The sequence below is a fragment of the Rhinolophus ferrumequinum genome, chromosome 6, assembly GCF_004115265.2.
Source record: "Rhinolophus ferrumequinum isolate MPI-CBG mRhiFer1 chromosome 6, mRhiFer1_v1.p, whole genome shotgun sequence".
In the NCBI taxonomy this organism is placed as follows: domain Eukaryota; kingdom Metazoa; phylum Chordata; class Mammalia; order Chiroptera; family Rhinolophidae; genus Rhinolophus; species Rhinolophus ferrumequinum.
The window spans coordinates 58534119-58551528 of record NC_046289.1 but is presented as its reverse complement, the minus strand read 5'-3'; the positions used below and the strand labels follow the sequence as shown (position 1 = coordinate 58551528).

The 17410-nt window shown below is 36.7% G+C and overlaps 1 protein-coding gene across 2 annotated transcripts in view; it reads right to left on the bottom strand.

Moving 5' to 3' along the window:
• Nucleotides 1–17410, bottom strand: part of FBN1 (fibrillin 1) — a 235070-nt gene that overhangs the window by 84796 nt on the left and 132864 nt on the right. For both annotated transcript variants that reach the window (XM_033108280.1, XM_033108279.1), the window contains exons 14-20: nt 15934–16059; nt 14036–14158; nt 10975–11097; nt 9738–9890; nt 6132–6185; nt 4423–4548; nt 217–342 (exon numbers count right to left, since the gene is read on the bottom strand). In XM_033108280.1, coding sequence (XP_032964171.1) covers nt 217–342; nt 4423–4548; nt 6132–6185; nt 9738–9890; nt 10975–11097; nt 14036–14158; nt 15934–16059 — 831 coding nt within the window. The remainder of the gene's footprint in view (nt 1–216; nt 343–4422; nt 4549–6131; nt 6186–9737; nt 9891–10974; nt 11098–14035; nt 14159–15933; nt 16060–17410) is intronic.

Here is a 17410-nt window from a genome sequence, read left to right as displayed (position 1 = left end):
GAAACACAAAATAAATGGTAAATAAAATGCCAATTGCAAGTAAGTACCACCAGTGGCTTGAAAAGCATATATAAGTGCCATTTAAGACAACAAAAATCTCAATTTAAGTTGCACAATTATCTGAAATGAACGCAACTCTAATTTATTCTCATGGTTTTCTACTGGCATTCCCAAAGAGGGCAAAGTATATAGTATAAGAAAAAAATCATAGTTTACCTTCACAGGTTTTTAGGTCAGGTTTGTATATAAATCCCTTGGGACAGGTACAGACAAAACTTCCAGGAGTGTTTCTACATTGTCCATTGTCACAAAGTAGACTGTTCAATACACATTCATTAATATCTGGAAAAACCAACAAAAATTAACTTTTAAAAGGGCCCATCCCTTGCATACAACTTCTTTTCTCTTTTAGATTTTTAAGGTCAGAATGTTTTTAGGTCATACGATTAATCCAATCAAAGAGGTAAAAGTTCTGTACCATTGGTTTTTTCCTAAACTGCCAAATTTTAGGAAAATAGAGGCTTGACCTGATTATCTATACTAAGTATGTACAAAGTCTAAAGTTACCACACAGTATTCAATTCACTTCTTTCTTTGGCAGGAAGAAAACCCAGGTTTACTAGAAATCCCTAATCACCAGAATTCAAAGAACTAATTATTGATTTAAGGAACAAATAAATATTTAGCAATCATGGTCCATCTTTTATATGTGCTAGTTCTAGGATAGGTATTTCTTCTTTAGAATAATTTAAAGGGTTCCAGTTATGTTTATCAAATATGAGGCAAGCTATAGAGAGTTTATAACTGTCATAAGGCATTTAGACTTGAGATTCAGAGAGTTGAGGAAAATTCCTTGCTTTCAGCTGAATAACAGGCCTAACTGATACACAATCTAACTTTTGATATGTATAACTTAGATGAGGAAGTGTAAAAATAATGTAGTTGGTTTAATATTCCTTTGGGCTATAGCATCAGTCAATCCACAAAATAGGCTGGACATTCACAAGGCATTTTTTAGACATTGAGAGATTCTGCTTAGATCATCATTTGACAAGCTAGTAGCCCTGACATAAAGGATGCGTAAATTCAGCACTAGAGATCTTCATGGGTTCACAGCATTAAATAGACTTAAATGAACAACATATCTATAAAGTCCTTTATATGGGAAAACCGAGTATGAGGTTGTATTATCAGCTGAGCAAATAGCCAGCTGAGAATTCTCTCACAATGATATAAGGAATGCTAACACTTGCCCAAAGGGTCATATTGCAATTCTTAAATTTTGATGATGTCAGAAGAATCTGGACCCTTAAATTGAGGAATAGATGGTGAAGATAAAGGGAAAAATAAAAGTCCCTGGAACCCTGTGGCTGGAATGAACCTTTGATTCCTAGCTTCATACCGCTGAACATAATCTGAATTATCAACCTACTTCTGACCTGATGATAACGGCTCTAACAAGTCTGGAGTATATGGTAAAGCATTAAAGGAAGAATCCCTATGGCCTCCCAAACTCTCCCTTCTGCTCCCCAAGGGGTGATTTACGGATGAAGCTAAAATATCCCTGTATCTTTCTGCTGCCCAAATACTGATTTTTCACGTCTACTAATGAAGAGAGGCTCTTATAGAAAAATGAAACAGTAAAAATTGTTTTCAGTTGAGTCTAGTTTAAAAGTACCATGTGTACTCAAATAACAACCATAGCCTCAAAAAAGGGCCAACAATGAAGGGTGTGAGAGAGGAAAAATTCATTTCTCCAAAGTCAATGTAGACCATATAGAAGGAAAGGCCAAGTTTGGGCCAGCAATAAAAGTTAGGGAAAGAATAAAGAAACCTGTAGGTGAAAGAAGAGGGTTTTGGTTTGCAGCTCCCCTGACTTGCTTTCATCCTCCGTTGTTTTTAGATACTGGTTTAACCTGACACTCAGATGAAAGCTGATTTAAACAGGGGCAAAGAAGATGCTTTGGTTTACTGTTAGTTCTTTTTTCTGTGTGTGCAAATGCCACACATTAAGAAGGGAAGCAGGCAAAAAAATATTCAAAGTAAGATTTCTGCTTTTTCCAAAGTAACTGATATCTCTGCTCTGCCCATAAGAACAGTCATCAGCAGGCCTAACAACAGTGGCAGTTATTATGTATGGCAGGCACTCTGCTTCAACCCGCAAAGTTTAGAGAACTGTATTGTGCAAGAGGGACAGTAAGTACTCTTGCTATGTGCCACCCTTTCAGTAGTTGAACAAAAGATGAAAGTCAAAATTATTTATGATGAACAGTGAAAGTATAGGGAAGAAGAAGAGAATGCTCGGGGTTTGAGACCAGGAGGCCACAGAAGTAACTCAGAGACATGCACAGAGAGCAGGAGGGAGCAAAGCGATTGAGGGCTTGCTTTAAAATGTCTAGAATTAGCTTTCCTCCTCACTCTGTCTCTAGAATCCATTCCTTTTTCTTCATTTGTATATAGGGAGAGACATAGAGTCTTGCCCTTCATCATGTGTCACAGGGTAAAGGTGTTCACATTGTTTTTAATATTGATATCAGAGCATCAAAATAAACATGGAATTTTGTAGGAGGAAGAGCTATGAACAAAAAAGGAAAAGAAAACAAAGAAATGGCCAAATATAAGAAAACTGAAGAATGAAGGCCTTTATGACAGATCAAAAGAACCGTAGAGAACCAAAGTCCTTTTTGGGGTACAAGGATTACTGAAAGAAGTCAGAAATAGAAATTAGCCTGGAGGAGCTTTGGAAAGAATGTTTACAATGACAAGAGGTCAGGAGACAACTTATGGATAACGCAGAGATGGCCATTTTTTTAATAGTTAGATATGGTATAATAAATTAAAAAACTTAATTGACATGGCCATTTTTCCTCGTCTATGAGAGTCAAATTCTATATGATATAATTTACCTTGTTTCCCCAAAAATAAGACCTAACTGGACAATCAGTTCTAATGTGTCTTTTGGAGCAAAAATTAATATAAGACCCGGTATTACATTATATTATATTATATTATATTATATTATATTATATTATATTATATTACATTATATTATATTATAAAGACCCTGTCTTATATTATATTAAAATAAGACCGGGTCTTATATTAATTTTTGCTCCAAAAGACACATTAGAGCTGATTGTCTGGCTAGGTCTTCTTTTGGGGAAACACGGTAATCCCATTCTTCTCATGAATGAAGAGGAAATGTTTGTCTACCCAAAGGCAACAAATTTCTTAGTAGGGGTCCAAGTATTTCAATAAGCTCCCAACACCAGATGATAAAGTAAGGGGCATGACCCTTACTTTATCAAATAAAATAGCTTGATACCCAGGGACATGTAAGGAAGGAACTTTGGTTTCTTGGGTCAGAACACATGATGACTCCCTAATGGCTGGATGGGAGATAGTTGAGTCCAGCACTTATAAGTCATTATTTGCTAGACTCTGTGTTGAAACTATTATATTTGTGTTTATTTCAATCTGTAGATTCTCTAAATTATTACACGTTCCAACAACTGGCCATCCTAGAGCAGTACTTTTCAAACCCTACCACTAAAACACCACTAATGGTAGAAGACAGTAAGCTCTTAACTCTAAGCCCTAAATGACTTTCAGAAAGCAAAAAACACATTTGAGGTTCCTTGTTTATCTTAAAGCTTATTAATTTTCATCCCATTTCATGAAAGTATGTTTGCTTTGAGATAAAATGTGTTTTGCCTCCAAATCAAAAACATGCCGCATCTTACATTTTGGGTTGGGTATACTTTGGCATATTCCCACCCGTATGAATATTCTGGTTTTAGAAGCCGAACTTCAGGAAACCTGAGGTTGTATGTCACTACACTACAGAATGGATAGCACTTTTCAGTGAGTACTAGTCTAGGCAACTGAAGAAAAAATAATGGTGCCCATGTTTACCATTTTCTTCCCAATCGAAAGATTTATTTAGTTACTGGCTGGTACCTTCATTAAGGGTTGTCAGAGCATAAAAAATGGTGTTTGTTAAACTTAACAGAGAGCAGTTATTACTGAAAATAAGCTGGGTTTTCTCTGATTGATTTTAATAAGTGGTTGGGAGAATAGCTGCTTCTTGTTAAAACTAGGGGTGCCTTTGTAGCCACATGAGAATGGCTCACAATGTTTGTATTTTATATATCTGAGGAGCTTCTCTTTTGTGGAGTGAATCTGATATATAATTACATATTGTCAAGATTCAGCTATATACATTTTTACTATACGTGATGATGAAGTGAGGCTATATAAATTTTTGTTAACCAAGACATGTATGTGCCATGCTGACACCCATGGTGTAAAGCATCCATCTGCCCAGTCCTTAAAACCCTTCTAGAGCTATTTCCTCCATGCATCAAACAAAAAAAAGGCAATATACATGAAACATCTTAGGAAACAGGTGAAACTTCTCACCAACACAGTTTTTCCCAGTTGAATCCACTTCATATCCTGAATTGCATATACACTTGTAGGTCCCCCGGAGATTTTCACAAATTCCATTTGGGCAAATATCAGGATCTAATGCACATTCGTTTATATCTGCACCACAGAAAAGTTCAAAATCAATAACATTCTAAACATCAATGAATTGTCAAAAAATAACATTACAACAAATGTAATGACCTCAGGACCTCATGAAAAGAAAAACAAAGTTATACTTTGATGAGGAAGCTTGATCCCTTTCCTCAATACAAGATATTCTGAGTGAAATCTTCCTTCCATCAGTCCCTGGGAGGAACTTGGCATCTGAGCCAGAATGATAAGATTACCAATCCTTAAGCTGAAGGAGACCTCCTGGACTTCTCCTGGTCCAAACACCAAGATGGAAAAATGGATCAAGTTCAGAACCCAAGTCCCTATAACTGGTCTCCCTGCTACCAGCCTTCCCTCTTCAAACTACCTTCCACACTGCCACCAGACTTAACAGCCTACAAACTGTTAACAGCCTAATGACTGTGTCATTCTCATGGTTCGAACTTTTGTTAGTTCAATGATATCTTCAAGCTCAAATTAAAATATGAACTCTGTTTATTTACTTTAAACTTCTCACCCTTCTGTGAACATCTAACACGCTCTTTACTCTGTGTCAGGAATGTCTGGACGCCTATGCATCAGTTCACAGCCCACTCAAACGCCACCGGCTCTGGAGAAGCCTCTGACACTCTGCCCGGACGAGGCTGGGTTCTCCCCCTTCTGTGCTCTCACAGCCTGAGGAGAGCTCCAGTAGTCCAGGGTGATGCAGAATCTGTCAATGCTTAGTCTCAAGTCTTGGTGCCTGACTCTTCTATAAATGAAGAGTCCTTTTCTTTTCCTTGACCTTTTCTTTTCTTTTGCAGGTCCTTCTCATAACTTATTTCCTCCCTACTAACTCTTTATTAATTATAAATTTCCTTACTTTTTCTCTTTCATCCTCCAAATGTTCCCCATCTTCATCCACAGAAAATGATGAAATCAATCAAGTTGAATGAACTGACCATCAGTTTAGCCACTTTTTTTCAGAACTCTCCTGAATCAAATCATTTACCTTTATATTAATAAAGTAATCCTTCCTCTTTCTTGTCACCTATTTTTACACTTATTCCAATTCTCCCTTTTAACTGTAATTCCTTTTATAGCACTGATATTTCTCTAGTTATTAGTCCTACACTTAAATGTTTCATTCTCTTCCAATTCAATTAATTGCTGTCACTGCTTGCTACAAAATATAAGATGAAAAACACAAAATATAAGATGGTCCCCAATTGCCATCTTACAATGACCCAGCACAGGACAGTTCAGAAATAACCCTTAATTGTACTTGGCCAAAGGAAGGCCAGGATGCCCCTTTTCATATATGAGCAACCACAGTCATTGTATCTCAGCCACTGTCCTCCATCACCCACCCTGGGAGAACACCCAACCCTCAGTTCCAAGCCCCACACCCACACCCAGCAACCCAGGACCCACTGTGCCATGGTTCCTCTGCCACTGGGGCTTCCAAGTAACCCAAGTACATTATGCAGTGATGGCCAGAGAGAGGGTCAGACCAGACTGGTGTGAAGGGACCAACTGGAAACCCACAGCGAGGCCTGATCCCGCCTCTACACATGCTTAAGGTAGTCGATTTCAAAATAGATCCTTACCACTGCCTGCTGATGTCATGCCAGGACCACTGCTGCAGAGTGCCTGATATTCCGCTGCAATAAATTAGCAGATAGTAAATGATTCCATTGTTTGCAGGACAGATCCATCCTGCCCTTGGCCTTACACACATAATTTCTTCCAAAGTGAGTGGAACTGAGATAAAGTGGCAACGGAAAGGGGACATCTCCCGAGGGAGTCACCATGACACCAGCCTCCCATTTTACAGGCTCTGCATCACTGAGGAAAACAACTTTTAAGGCTACATGCAAGTTATAGCGATTCCTTGTGCAAAGCACTTTTGGAAAAGGTGTTTTTCCTACAACTTGATTTTGTTCACCAGGGAACACTTTACACCTATGGTGAAATGTGCCTGTTAAAGTGTGGTTTCTTAACTATTAATAAAACGTTCTCCCACCATCTTGGGAATAATTTTCTCAGTATGAGCTGCTTTTTCAGTATAACCAAATTTTTTAACATTTTTCTCATTTCTCTTTACAAAGTCACCAACCTCCACTCACAAGAACAATAGGGTATCTACGCTTTGCATTAAAGTGTATTTTTAAAGTTAATATTCTTCAGGGTGTTAGATTCATTCTATATGATAAGTTCATAGAAAAAGTATTGCATAATATTAAACCTGTGAGATCTTATTGAAGAAATTGAAGTATATAGAATATGTTCACAAATTTGTGATGGATCAGATTTCGATTTCTTTTTTTTTTTTAATTAAATGTATTGGGATACCATTCATTAAAATCAATACAATGGTTTACATACAATTCCAACAATATTTAGATGAACATGTGAATCTCATGGTCAAATGCAAATCATTTGTGCTTAAGTGGCAAAAACATTGGATACTAGGGATGGGCCTTTTTACAGAGGCCAGCTGCACCTCACCGCTGAAGCAAATAATTCTTGCACTTTTGCACGCTAGAAAACTGCATTCCTGATGACAGAGGATGCAAATGAGTTACACAGACAAAAATAAGTAAGGTCAAATCCCTCAGAACCTGGGCCTTCTAGCAAATGTAAATTTGAGTTAAGTGGGGAAATGCCTTAATTTTTAAAATCATCTTAAAGGGAGCCAAAAAAGAACAAATGGAAGGTGTCTGCCATTGTGTGTTTGAAAGCCAGGAACTGGAAGCAAAAAGAAATACATCCTCTTCCTTCTCTCACATCAGCAGTTAATTAAAATATGTACGGAAGAGGTGGAGAACTTCTGTAAGTAATAAAACAGGAAAACCGAAATCATACCAGTTTTGTCAAAAGCCCGTTTATAGTCAGGGATAAATTAGCTGATGCTTGGTCTACATGCAGGCCAAGTATCGTCGTCATTCTTTTCCATTTGGGCAAGATCTGGTACTACACTATTTTCTGTAGTGAATTCAGACGGGCATGAGTTTGAATGCTGATGACAATGCTCATTGTTGGGGGTCTTGGGTGCAAATCTTTTCCCTCTGTTAGTTTCCTCTTCTACAAATTGGAGGTACCGATACTCACCTCACACCATAGTCCTATGGATTTAACGAGAGAAAATGTATAGAGCTCAGCACAATGCCTAGTATAGCTCAAGCACTTAATAAATGATAGTTGTTGCTGAGCTAACTCAGTGTAGTGCCATGAAGACAGTGGTATGGGGAGAGAGGAGAAAAGTCCTAATAATAACATTTCTGTGTATTTAACTGACCGATTTCTGTGAGGAGGAAATGTGCAGCAGCCAGTGATGGACACATCTTCAGATATAGCCTGCTGGATTTCCAGAGCACAAAGATGAGCTCAGTATGTTGTGTGACTGGGGTTTCTCATTAAATTAACTAAAGATATTCCTTCTAGATAGTTGCAGTACCTTTCAAAATCCCCCCTCTCCTGAAATGAGGGATTCCTACATTTGGAGCCTTTATGATTTGGCATTTCCATCTACCAAAGAAGTGAAGAAACCAAGCGGAATGAAACCACTTCCACATATGGAGCTCTTCTGTGTAAATTCATTCAAATATAAAACAGAGGCTAGTGGAATTCGGCCTCAAATTTAACTCTGAGTTTTACTGCTTAAAGAAATCAGGTCTCTTTTGTTCATCTTTTTATAAGTCCACTTTATTTTCCTATGTATCATAACAAATCCTTTGGAGATACACTTGGTCCAGAAGAAAACTCCGAACTATATGCACCAAGGGTCCTGATTCTAAGTTTGGTTCTTCCACTCATTTGATAGGTGAACAAACCACCTGTAGTCTCATGCACCAGTTTTCATGATACTTATCTAACAAATTCAACGCATAAAAAGTACTTTAAAAAGTTAACATACAAAAGGCTGATAGTAATAATATACAACTATAAAGTTACATGGAAGTATCTTAGTTGGATAAAATTATATTTGTATATTATGTAACTGAAGTATTATAGATATGTATTTAACTGATTGGAAATCTATACAAAATGATAATTTGTATATTATTCACTGGGTAAACTGCCAGAATAAAGCTTTCTTTCTTTAATTGGCATCCCCCATTTCTTTTAAAGTCTTCCATTTAACTTTCTCCAATTTCTCATAATATATTTTAATTTCTAACTTTATAATTTCAAATACCATAATTTTCAAAATGACAAATGTTTAAAAATTGTGAGTTAATCTTTAATTGATTTTATCTAGGGCAGAAATGAACTAGCTGAATCTTAGATGTGCACCAACCAATCAGAGTTACATGTTTTCAATATTAGATCTAACGCTATTTTAGGACACTAGAAGTCAACTGCCAAGCCACCTTAAAATTATGTTCAAATGTAGACAGTCTATTGCTTTAATTTCAGTCAAGTATTGTTTTGCCGTACGAATAGAAATAATTTACAACTGGAGAGTATCTTCTAGATTACCTAAGACAACTCATTTTGTAGGTGAGAAAACTAAGGATCTCTCTTCCATATTATTCTGTATTATAATTACGTTTACTAATGTAAACCATCTCTCAAATCTTTTTGAAAATAGGTAAGAAAAATTTCTAAACAAACAAAAATCCACAGTAAACTACCCCTCCTCCCCCACCCCAATTAAGTATTTTGTCTGCCTGTGTCTAGGGAGTAGAATTGTGACTCACTGACTAGTTTTCTTTTCACTATATCATGTCACTTCAAATCGAGGAAATTACTTTTTCCCTAGGGTTGAATAAAATCATTTAGGAAAAATACACTTCAATCAACATGAGGGGTTTGATCAAAATTCACAAGGGCTTTCAGGAAAAAAAAGTTGGAAATATTCAGGTAACCTGAAAATTATTTACTTTTACAAACTATGTAAAATTCTGCTTGATAGCAATTCCTGCAAAATGCAAACACTTTAAAAACTACTTTAGAAAACATGGCAAGTGGCATGTATTCCAAAAGCATGAATATTCTTGAGGTGGAAGAATTCAGATGGGAGGCACAAATGTGCTGTTAGTATCAGGTGAATAATGCGAAGGCAGACCCTTACGAGCCCCTGCCCAGACCCCAGGAAGGTACATGATGCTCCATGGAGAGCATATGCAATCTTTCCCTGTGATTTCCATCAATGCGAGACTGCAGATGGTGGCAGAAGGCAGTAAAGGCATCCCTGTGACCCCACGCACCTGAATTCTGTGCAGGACATGGCTGGCAAGGCTCCCCAAATGCATACTCAGTGTTGGCGCAACAGCATTCAGATTTAGTAACAGCACCAAACAAGGGTTTGACACACTGGCCTCTCTTGTATCCACCGTAGCATGTGCTCCGCATGTGTGTGTCTAAACAGGAAGAAACATCTGTCATCACACTATTGCTTCAAACAGATGAGAACCGCCCCCCCCAGGTCAAAGTTGAAGCTGGCTTTATTTATCCACCGTCCCTGTTCTAACTCACAAAGAATGCCACTGGTGCTAGGTCTCAATAGAAAATAATAAAACAAAACCACATTCCATTTCCAAGCACTGAAAACCAATGAATGGCCAGACATCTCCAGTTTTCTAGGGACTATTATGGTTTACACAACTACGAGGCATTTAAATGCTGGAATCATATCTCACTTATTTTTGTCTTCCCCAGGCCTGTACAGAGCAGACACTTAATAAATGTTGAATGAATGATGGATGACCATTGAATCTCATCCCATAATAAGATCTTTATGAGAAATGTGGCCTACTTCAAAATAAACATGAAATTACTGAATGTCTGAATTAGAGGTACTTTCAAAAAAAAAAGGAAGTTTAATCTGTAAAAGGATCATTATAGAAGTCTGTAGATGTTGGTCAAACAGTGTCATCTTTACCACCAGGGAAGGGGTTTCCAGCTATGCCCAATCCCATCCCAATTCAAAGGGTTTACTAACTACCTTTTGTAAAAATTATCTGGATAAAATTTGTTATCGATTTTTCAACAAATCTCAAACTTCTTAGAAAGCCACATAAAATTATTCATCATGTAAGTTTCTTGATTATCCATATTCTCCTTTGCATTCCATACTTCCCTTTGGACATTAATACTCTATGAAAATGTTTGTCATGAGATAATAATGAGCACATACAGGCCCATTTCAAAGACCATGATCAACAAATGAGGGTTAGAGAAAATTGGGGACAGCTGCGTGATTAGGAAAGGAAAGGGGGAAGAAGAGGTGGGGATTCCCTTGGTTTTCATTTTTCGCAGTTTGTCTTTCTATCCCTTAAATTTATATCCAGTTACACAAGAAGAGAACTGACACTGTTGGTTTGCTCCTCCACAAATATTAGTTATTTCATATTTGCCAACGCAGAGTACATTTGTTATTTGTGGGTTTTATTGATTGACAGAAGGTAAATCTCTATCATACATCTAGTCATGACTTAATCTTACCAACACACACACGTCCATCCAGACCCACGGCCAGTCCAGGAAAGCATTCACATCTGTAGGAGCCATCCGTGTTGACACAGCGCCCGTTCATGCAGATCCCAGGTGTTTCACACTCATTAATATCTGTGGTATGGAAAAGCATTTATTAAAAATGAAGTGGTGTTTATCTAAAACCACAACATGTTTATAATTCTGTTACAACACTTGAAAATGGGGAAGATGGAAAATAATATGCAGTATCAACAATAAGAGCTCAATGAGATGCATTTTCATTGTCCTCTGAGAGACTAGTAACAAAAAATTGAGAGAGATAAACTGCCTGAGTTTATTTCTTTTTCATAGAAAGCTATTTTAATAATATTCTCCTGAGATTTTTTTTTTTTAAATCCAAAAAGAATCACAAAAGCAAAAACAGAATTGCAAGAAGAAACGTGATAGCTAAAATACAAAAGGTCTTTTGTAATGTTTTACATGGCAGTTCTTCCAGGACTGCCAGAAATCTAGCTTGATAATAAACTGCATCTTTGACCTGGGAGAAAGCTTTTCTTTTTGGCATCCAATACCCAGACTGGTGTCCATGCCAGTATCACCCATACCTTAGCTCTCTGGGACAATTAGCGTGGCATCAAGAGCTGTAGAACTAAAACCTTGGTGGCACACCAGAGAAAAGGAGCAGAAAATAAATATGAATGATTTTGATGACCATTTCTGACCAACAACAAAGGAAAATCTTACTTAGGCATTACAAATATTTTACAGTATCACATGTGTGTACTTAGATAAGCCTGGTAAAAGTCTTTACTGGATACATGCTAATAATGGTAGAGATTTTTCACCCTTTAATATAAAGAAGTAAAAATGGTAACAAAATTGTGTTTGGGAAAACATATAACACTTAGAAGCAAGTCATTTATAACAACTCCTTTTATAATACGCAACTAGTGTATGTGACTATTTCCTTTCTTCTGACCTTAAAAAGTCAAATTGAGACTGCAACACCTCTCCGTTTTACTTAGCTTGTGTTATTTGGCACAAAATACATATAGATGGTCCAAGATTCCGTGTACAGATTTGTATTTTAAAACAGCAGTTATATTTATATACATGAACTCAAATTGGTTCAGTTATTTGAGTCACCTTTCTGTTCAAGTTGAGATCTACAGTAAAACAGTGGCAACTACAACCTGAAAAGGAACAGGAAGGCTTTTGACTGGGGTCACAGATGTAACACAGATCCAGAGGGCATGGCTCAAAGGGAGCAGCCTCAACTTTCAGAGAAGGATGAGGGAAGCCATGCTGTTCATCTGATTAGTTAGCTGTAGAGACTAAATTAGCGTTGTTTATTCAGCTTTGAATAGTCACATCTTTGTGGGCTCAGAACTAAGGGAAAACTCTTATCCCAGGATGGCAAGGATAAATTATGGAAAAGAAAAAGTTCTGCATACAGGGGATTTCTTTCCTTTTTCTTCCTTTATTCTTATTACAGTGTGTGTATTCCATATTCTCTACACACCAGGAAAAAAGAAGACATAGGTGAGAATATGGAGCATTTTCCCTCTCTCTTCCTCTCTCTCTAGCTCAGATTCTTAAGCCAGAATGAGAAGGGCAGAGAAACCTTTCAAATCATCATAATGTCTTCTGGAATAGCCCCAAAAGCATTATCTACTGGCCATACTTAATGCTGAGAGGCTGCGGCCTGTGTCACCAGCATCCCATAGGCATGGAGAAGTGAATCTTCGTGTGCTCTGTGGATAGCTAAAAGGAGTACGCATTCTTGCAAAAGGTCTGCTCACAAAGGGGCTTTCACATTTCCTTCTGTTATTTTGTTTGGAAGCCTAATTCCAAATATTCCAGCAACCATTCCTTTTCCTTTTCTTTTTCACTTGTACAGCACTTCATCTGCGCATTTTGGCACTTTGTTGTACACTGTCTTATATTGTAGAATATTTCCACGTGTTAATCTTGTCTTTCCAACTCTAAGTTTCTTCTTGCACCAGGCTCAAAAGTACAGAAACCAATTTCCTACTTCAAATTTGAAAAAATCAGATGTTTTCCCTTACTATGAAGACAGATTTGCACATCAAGAGCCATTGCTGTGAAGGTCATAGAAAACGTAGGTAAACAACCAAGAGTTAAAAGCTCTTTAAAACCTAGAGAAAATGCACATCTTGCCAAAGACTTAATACAAGGCTTTCTTCCATAACAGCTTTACCAAAGCCATCCACCAGGGATACCCAGAGAAGAGGCACCATAGGACTTTATTCTGCTTTCTCAATCTTGAACAGCTTGACACTCTACAGTTGTGCATCTGAAACTGTGAGCAGAAGGCTTTCTGAGTGCAGCATTTTAGCAGATTTCCTGGACCTGTTTTGAGTATACGAGGTTCCTTGAGAAGTCTAGTTTCAACTCAGAATTTGGACCCAAGTTGGAATAGCACAAATAAAAATCTTCATGTTTGCTTCAATACTTGGAATAATGAAATTATTTCAAATGCTACCAAGCTAACAATGGCTCTTGGTTCATTTATTTCTTCTGCTGAATCCTGTTTCTCTTTTTGCTTGTGTGCCTTGATAAATTTAAATAAATTATCCATGAAAAATTTTCTGTTTCTTAAGATATCTGGAGGAAATTATGAAAGAGATATCACTGCAATAAGAGTATAATATTTTGTCCAGGTGAAGATGTTAGAGCTGGCAAATGACAGTCATCAAGAAGCCTAACTGCCATTGTTCCCCAACTGCAAGGAAGAGGCAGATCACAGTTTATTTAAAAAGATGCTCTCATCAGTGGGTAGACCAATTGGTAGTTTGGCTTCTCATTCATTTGCTATGTAGCCTTTCAGGTTCTTTTGAGAAGACCCCAAATACCCTTTGCTGTCTGGGCATAAATGGTAGGTCTCTGGAAGGCTGGACTTAAGCAGGAGTTCCAGTCAGGTTTCCTAAACCAGAATTAGGGGTACTTTAAAATGGGGAGATTCAATAAGGGAAAATGGTACCTCTAAGCAATGTAGAGAGGAGAAAAAACAGGTAAAGAATATGATTTAGAGTTTTAGAGCACGAACCTTTGCAGTAACGCCCATCTGATGCCAGTTGAAATCCAGGTTTGCAAATACATTTAAAACTGCCATCTTCATTGATACACATTCCATTAAGACACATGTTCCTTATGCTGCATTCATCCATATCTGAAAAATACAAAAGATGTATTTTCTTATGACCAGAAGAGTAAGCGTACAAAGAAAGCCAACCTGGATGAATATGATTCTGTTTCTTTACATTTCTTCCTTTCTGGTTTTTATAGTCTAAGGCTAATTATCATCCAAATTATAGCAGACGAAGAGAAGAGGGGCCATATGAAATATATATTTCAAGTTCTCAATTTTTGAAATGTGCATACAAACTACAGGGCTAAATTTATTGTATAACATTTATATGTAATACACACATATACACATACACATACATGTATGCACATGTATATGAAATTTGACTCAATAGAAGTTACAGGACTCTTTTTAGCAACAGCAGTTTACAAACTGAAAAGTGTGTTAAAATCCTGATGATTATATTTATTTCACAGACCCATATTACTGCTTATATACTGAAAATAAAAACAAAATGAAAGCTAAAAATGATGGAATTTGAAAAATATTTAGGCTACTTCCTGATTCTTTAAAAAGTGAAAACCGGAGGACAGCTTATAGTTTGAAGCAATTTTAAATAGTGGTAGGAAAAAAAAATGTATTTTCAGAATGCAAGACTCGACTATGGATTAATGCCATGCCAGCTAACCTTTAGGATCCTCGGAACATAAGGATATTTCTTTAAATTCATCAATATGGTATTTTATTCAGTATTACAGCTGTCTTGGGAGGCACTTGATCTTTTAGACATGATGCGTTTTCACTTACAGGCTTTAGATCAGGCGTGTCCAAACTTTTTTCAACGTTTTTCACCAAGGGCCATATGCGGTAAAATACACAAACAGCCGGGCCACTCACTCGAGGTGAAGTACGTATTGCCTCACCTGGTTTATTTAAGTAAACTAAATATATGTTTGGAATTTGCTGCGGGCCAATTAACAATGGATTGCGGGCCGCAGTTGGCCCGCGGGCCGCAGTTTGGACACCTCTGCTTTAGATCAATGTAATTTATGATTTTTTTTTTCTTTTTTTAACAGGATTCTATCCCAACCAAGAATTTTGGCATTAAGTCTTTGAATTGAATCACTGAGATAATATTCTGCCAAAAATGTTTCTAAGAACAATTTTGAAATTCTTTTAATGTATGAATAGATTCCTGGGATCTTTCCCAAAGACGTTGGGAAAGATGATAAGCGCCATTCTTCATTTTTTGCTAAAGGTCTAAGAAGTGGAAACTCATCAATAATTGTCATATTTTCAATTTAGGAAAAAATGACGGGAAAAAGACAAAATATTTGAAACAGCCCAATTCAAAACGAGGTGATTAATTCAAGAGGCAATATAAAATTATGGCTGCCTCTCTATGGTCAATATTTCTCTCAAACAAATTTTACACTTTCAGATACCCATTAGTAGCATTTTATAACTAGGCAGGCACTTTAAACCAAAGGATCATAAATGACTAAAGAATAAATGGGATTAGATGTGTCCTGTTTTGTAGAAAACAATGTACAAATTCTGATTGTATAAAATTAGAAAGTAATGATTTATGCTACAAAAGTTTCAACGTCACCAAAGATCTTTAAAAGGCAAGCTCTCCTATTATATTTAAAATGTATTTGACATAGAAATGTGAATTACAGACATGAATATTGTTGAAAATTATGCTTGCATTCCAGATAACAATACGTGACATATACTTAATACTTTGACCTTTCACTTAACGTTTGGTCTTGTTAAAGACTTCTGATACTGAAACTGGAATGGAAGAAGAGGAATAATAGTAGTTACTGTTATTATTATCATGCTGTTATTACCTTCACAGTTCTTCCCATCTCGTGAAACATGAAAGCCTGCATTACACACACAATGGAAACTGCCATCTGTATTGATGCAACGTCCATTATTGCAAATACGGCCATTCTGCAAACATTCATCAATGTCTAAAATCAAAGTTGAAACAGAAGAAATAGTTTTACTTAGGGGATTTAAAATTATTTTATTTCTCCCTCCCTCCATCTCCAAACTCATTGTCTCAGTCTTGGGTTTTTAATTACTCCAATAATACTCTTTGACATCAAGATGCTATCAAATAACATGAGATTTAGGATTACTAAGCAGAGTTTGAAAGACATCTGACAGAAGAAAAATGCCAATATAATAGCATCCCATCTAACTCTAATTTCTAATAAGACTCCTTAAACTTCAATTCTGTAAACAAATAGATTCTTCTTCACTATTTTCCTAGCTAATTTATTAAGCTAGTATATATTAAGCCACTCATATTGAACTTTGGCTGGCATCTTGCAACACATGATCAAATAGGTCATGCTAGAACAACAAAACAGAAATGCTATTTAAAAATATTTAATTCCATCTGAAAACCATCAATCACGTGACTCTGAAATGTCTACCTTCCTGATGGCAGTTCTGGTCCAAGCACGGTTTTATTGTTTAGATAGTCTTAGTCTCTTTTATAATTTTATGAGAATTTTCTTTACCAAATAAACTATTGGTACTATGGGGGCATTTCCCTATTTTTCTATTATGTTTAATGTTATTATTAATATTATTATTAAACAACAAAGCTTGATATGGAAGTGTTAAAAATGACAATCACTTGAATAACCTCTCATTTAAAGGTTAATAATTAACCCAAATTGAAGAAGTTACCCTGGATTTTCTGTTCCCTATAGTTTCTTGGCTAGATACCTGGATGAATATCAAAGAGAATGAACACAGCTGCCTTGTCTACACAGCATACAATCTCTGCCAGAGCTTATTCCCCAGAAGACAGAGATGAAGGAACTGTGTAGAATTGGATGGGAACACACCTCCCAATGCTGAGACCACATATGCCTGAGTATTAGTGCCCTAAACATCCTCTGGAGGACAAGAATGTGCATTCATGGCATAGCGCTTATTCTGACTGTCTACCCTGCGTCTGCACGGTGTCTTGTGGTTGACCCTCAGACGCACTTTCTTTCTGGGCAGATCCAGCAGTGGTTTCCACACGAGTCATTGGACTAGCTAAGGCAGTCTGGGCTTTTCTTCTGTCTGATCTTTGTGCCAACAACCTACGATCTTTTTCTCTCTCATTTATTTCTTAATCCTTGCTAAAATCTGACTTACTCCACACTCCTAAAAAAATATTAAAAGCCACATATTCTTGAGCAGACTTTTTTCTTTTTTCTTTTTTTTTCTTTTTTCTTTTCTTTTTTTTTTTTTTTTTTTTTTTTTTAGGATTCTATAATCTTTTGAGGCCTGAGGATAAAATAAACAGGACAAAGAGTT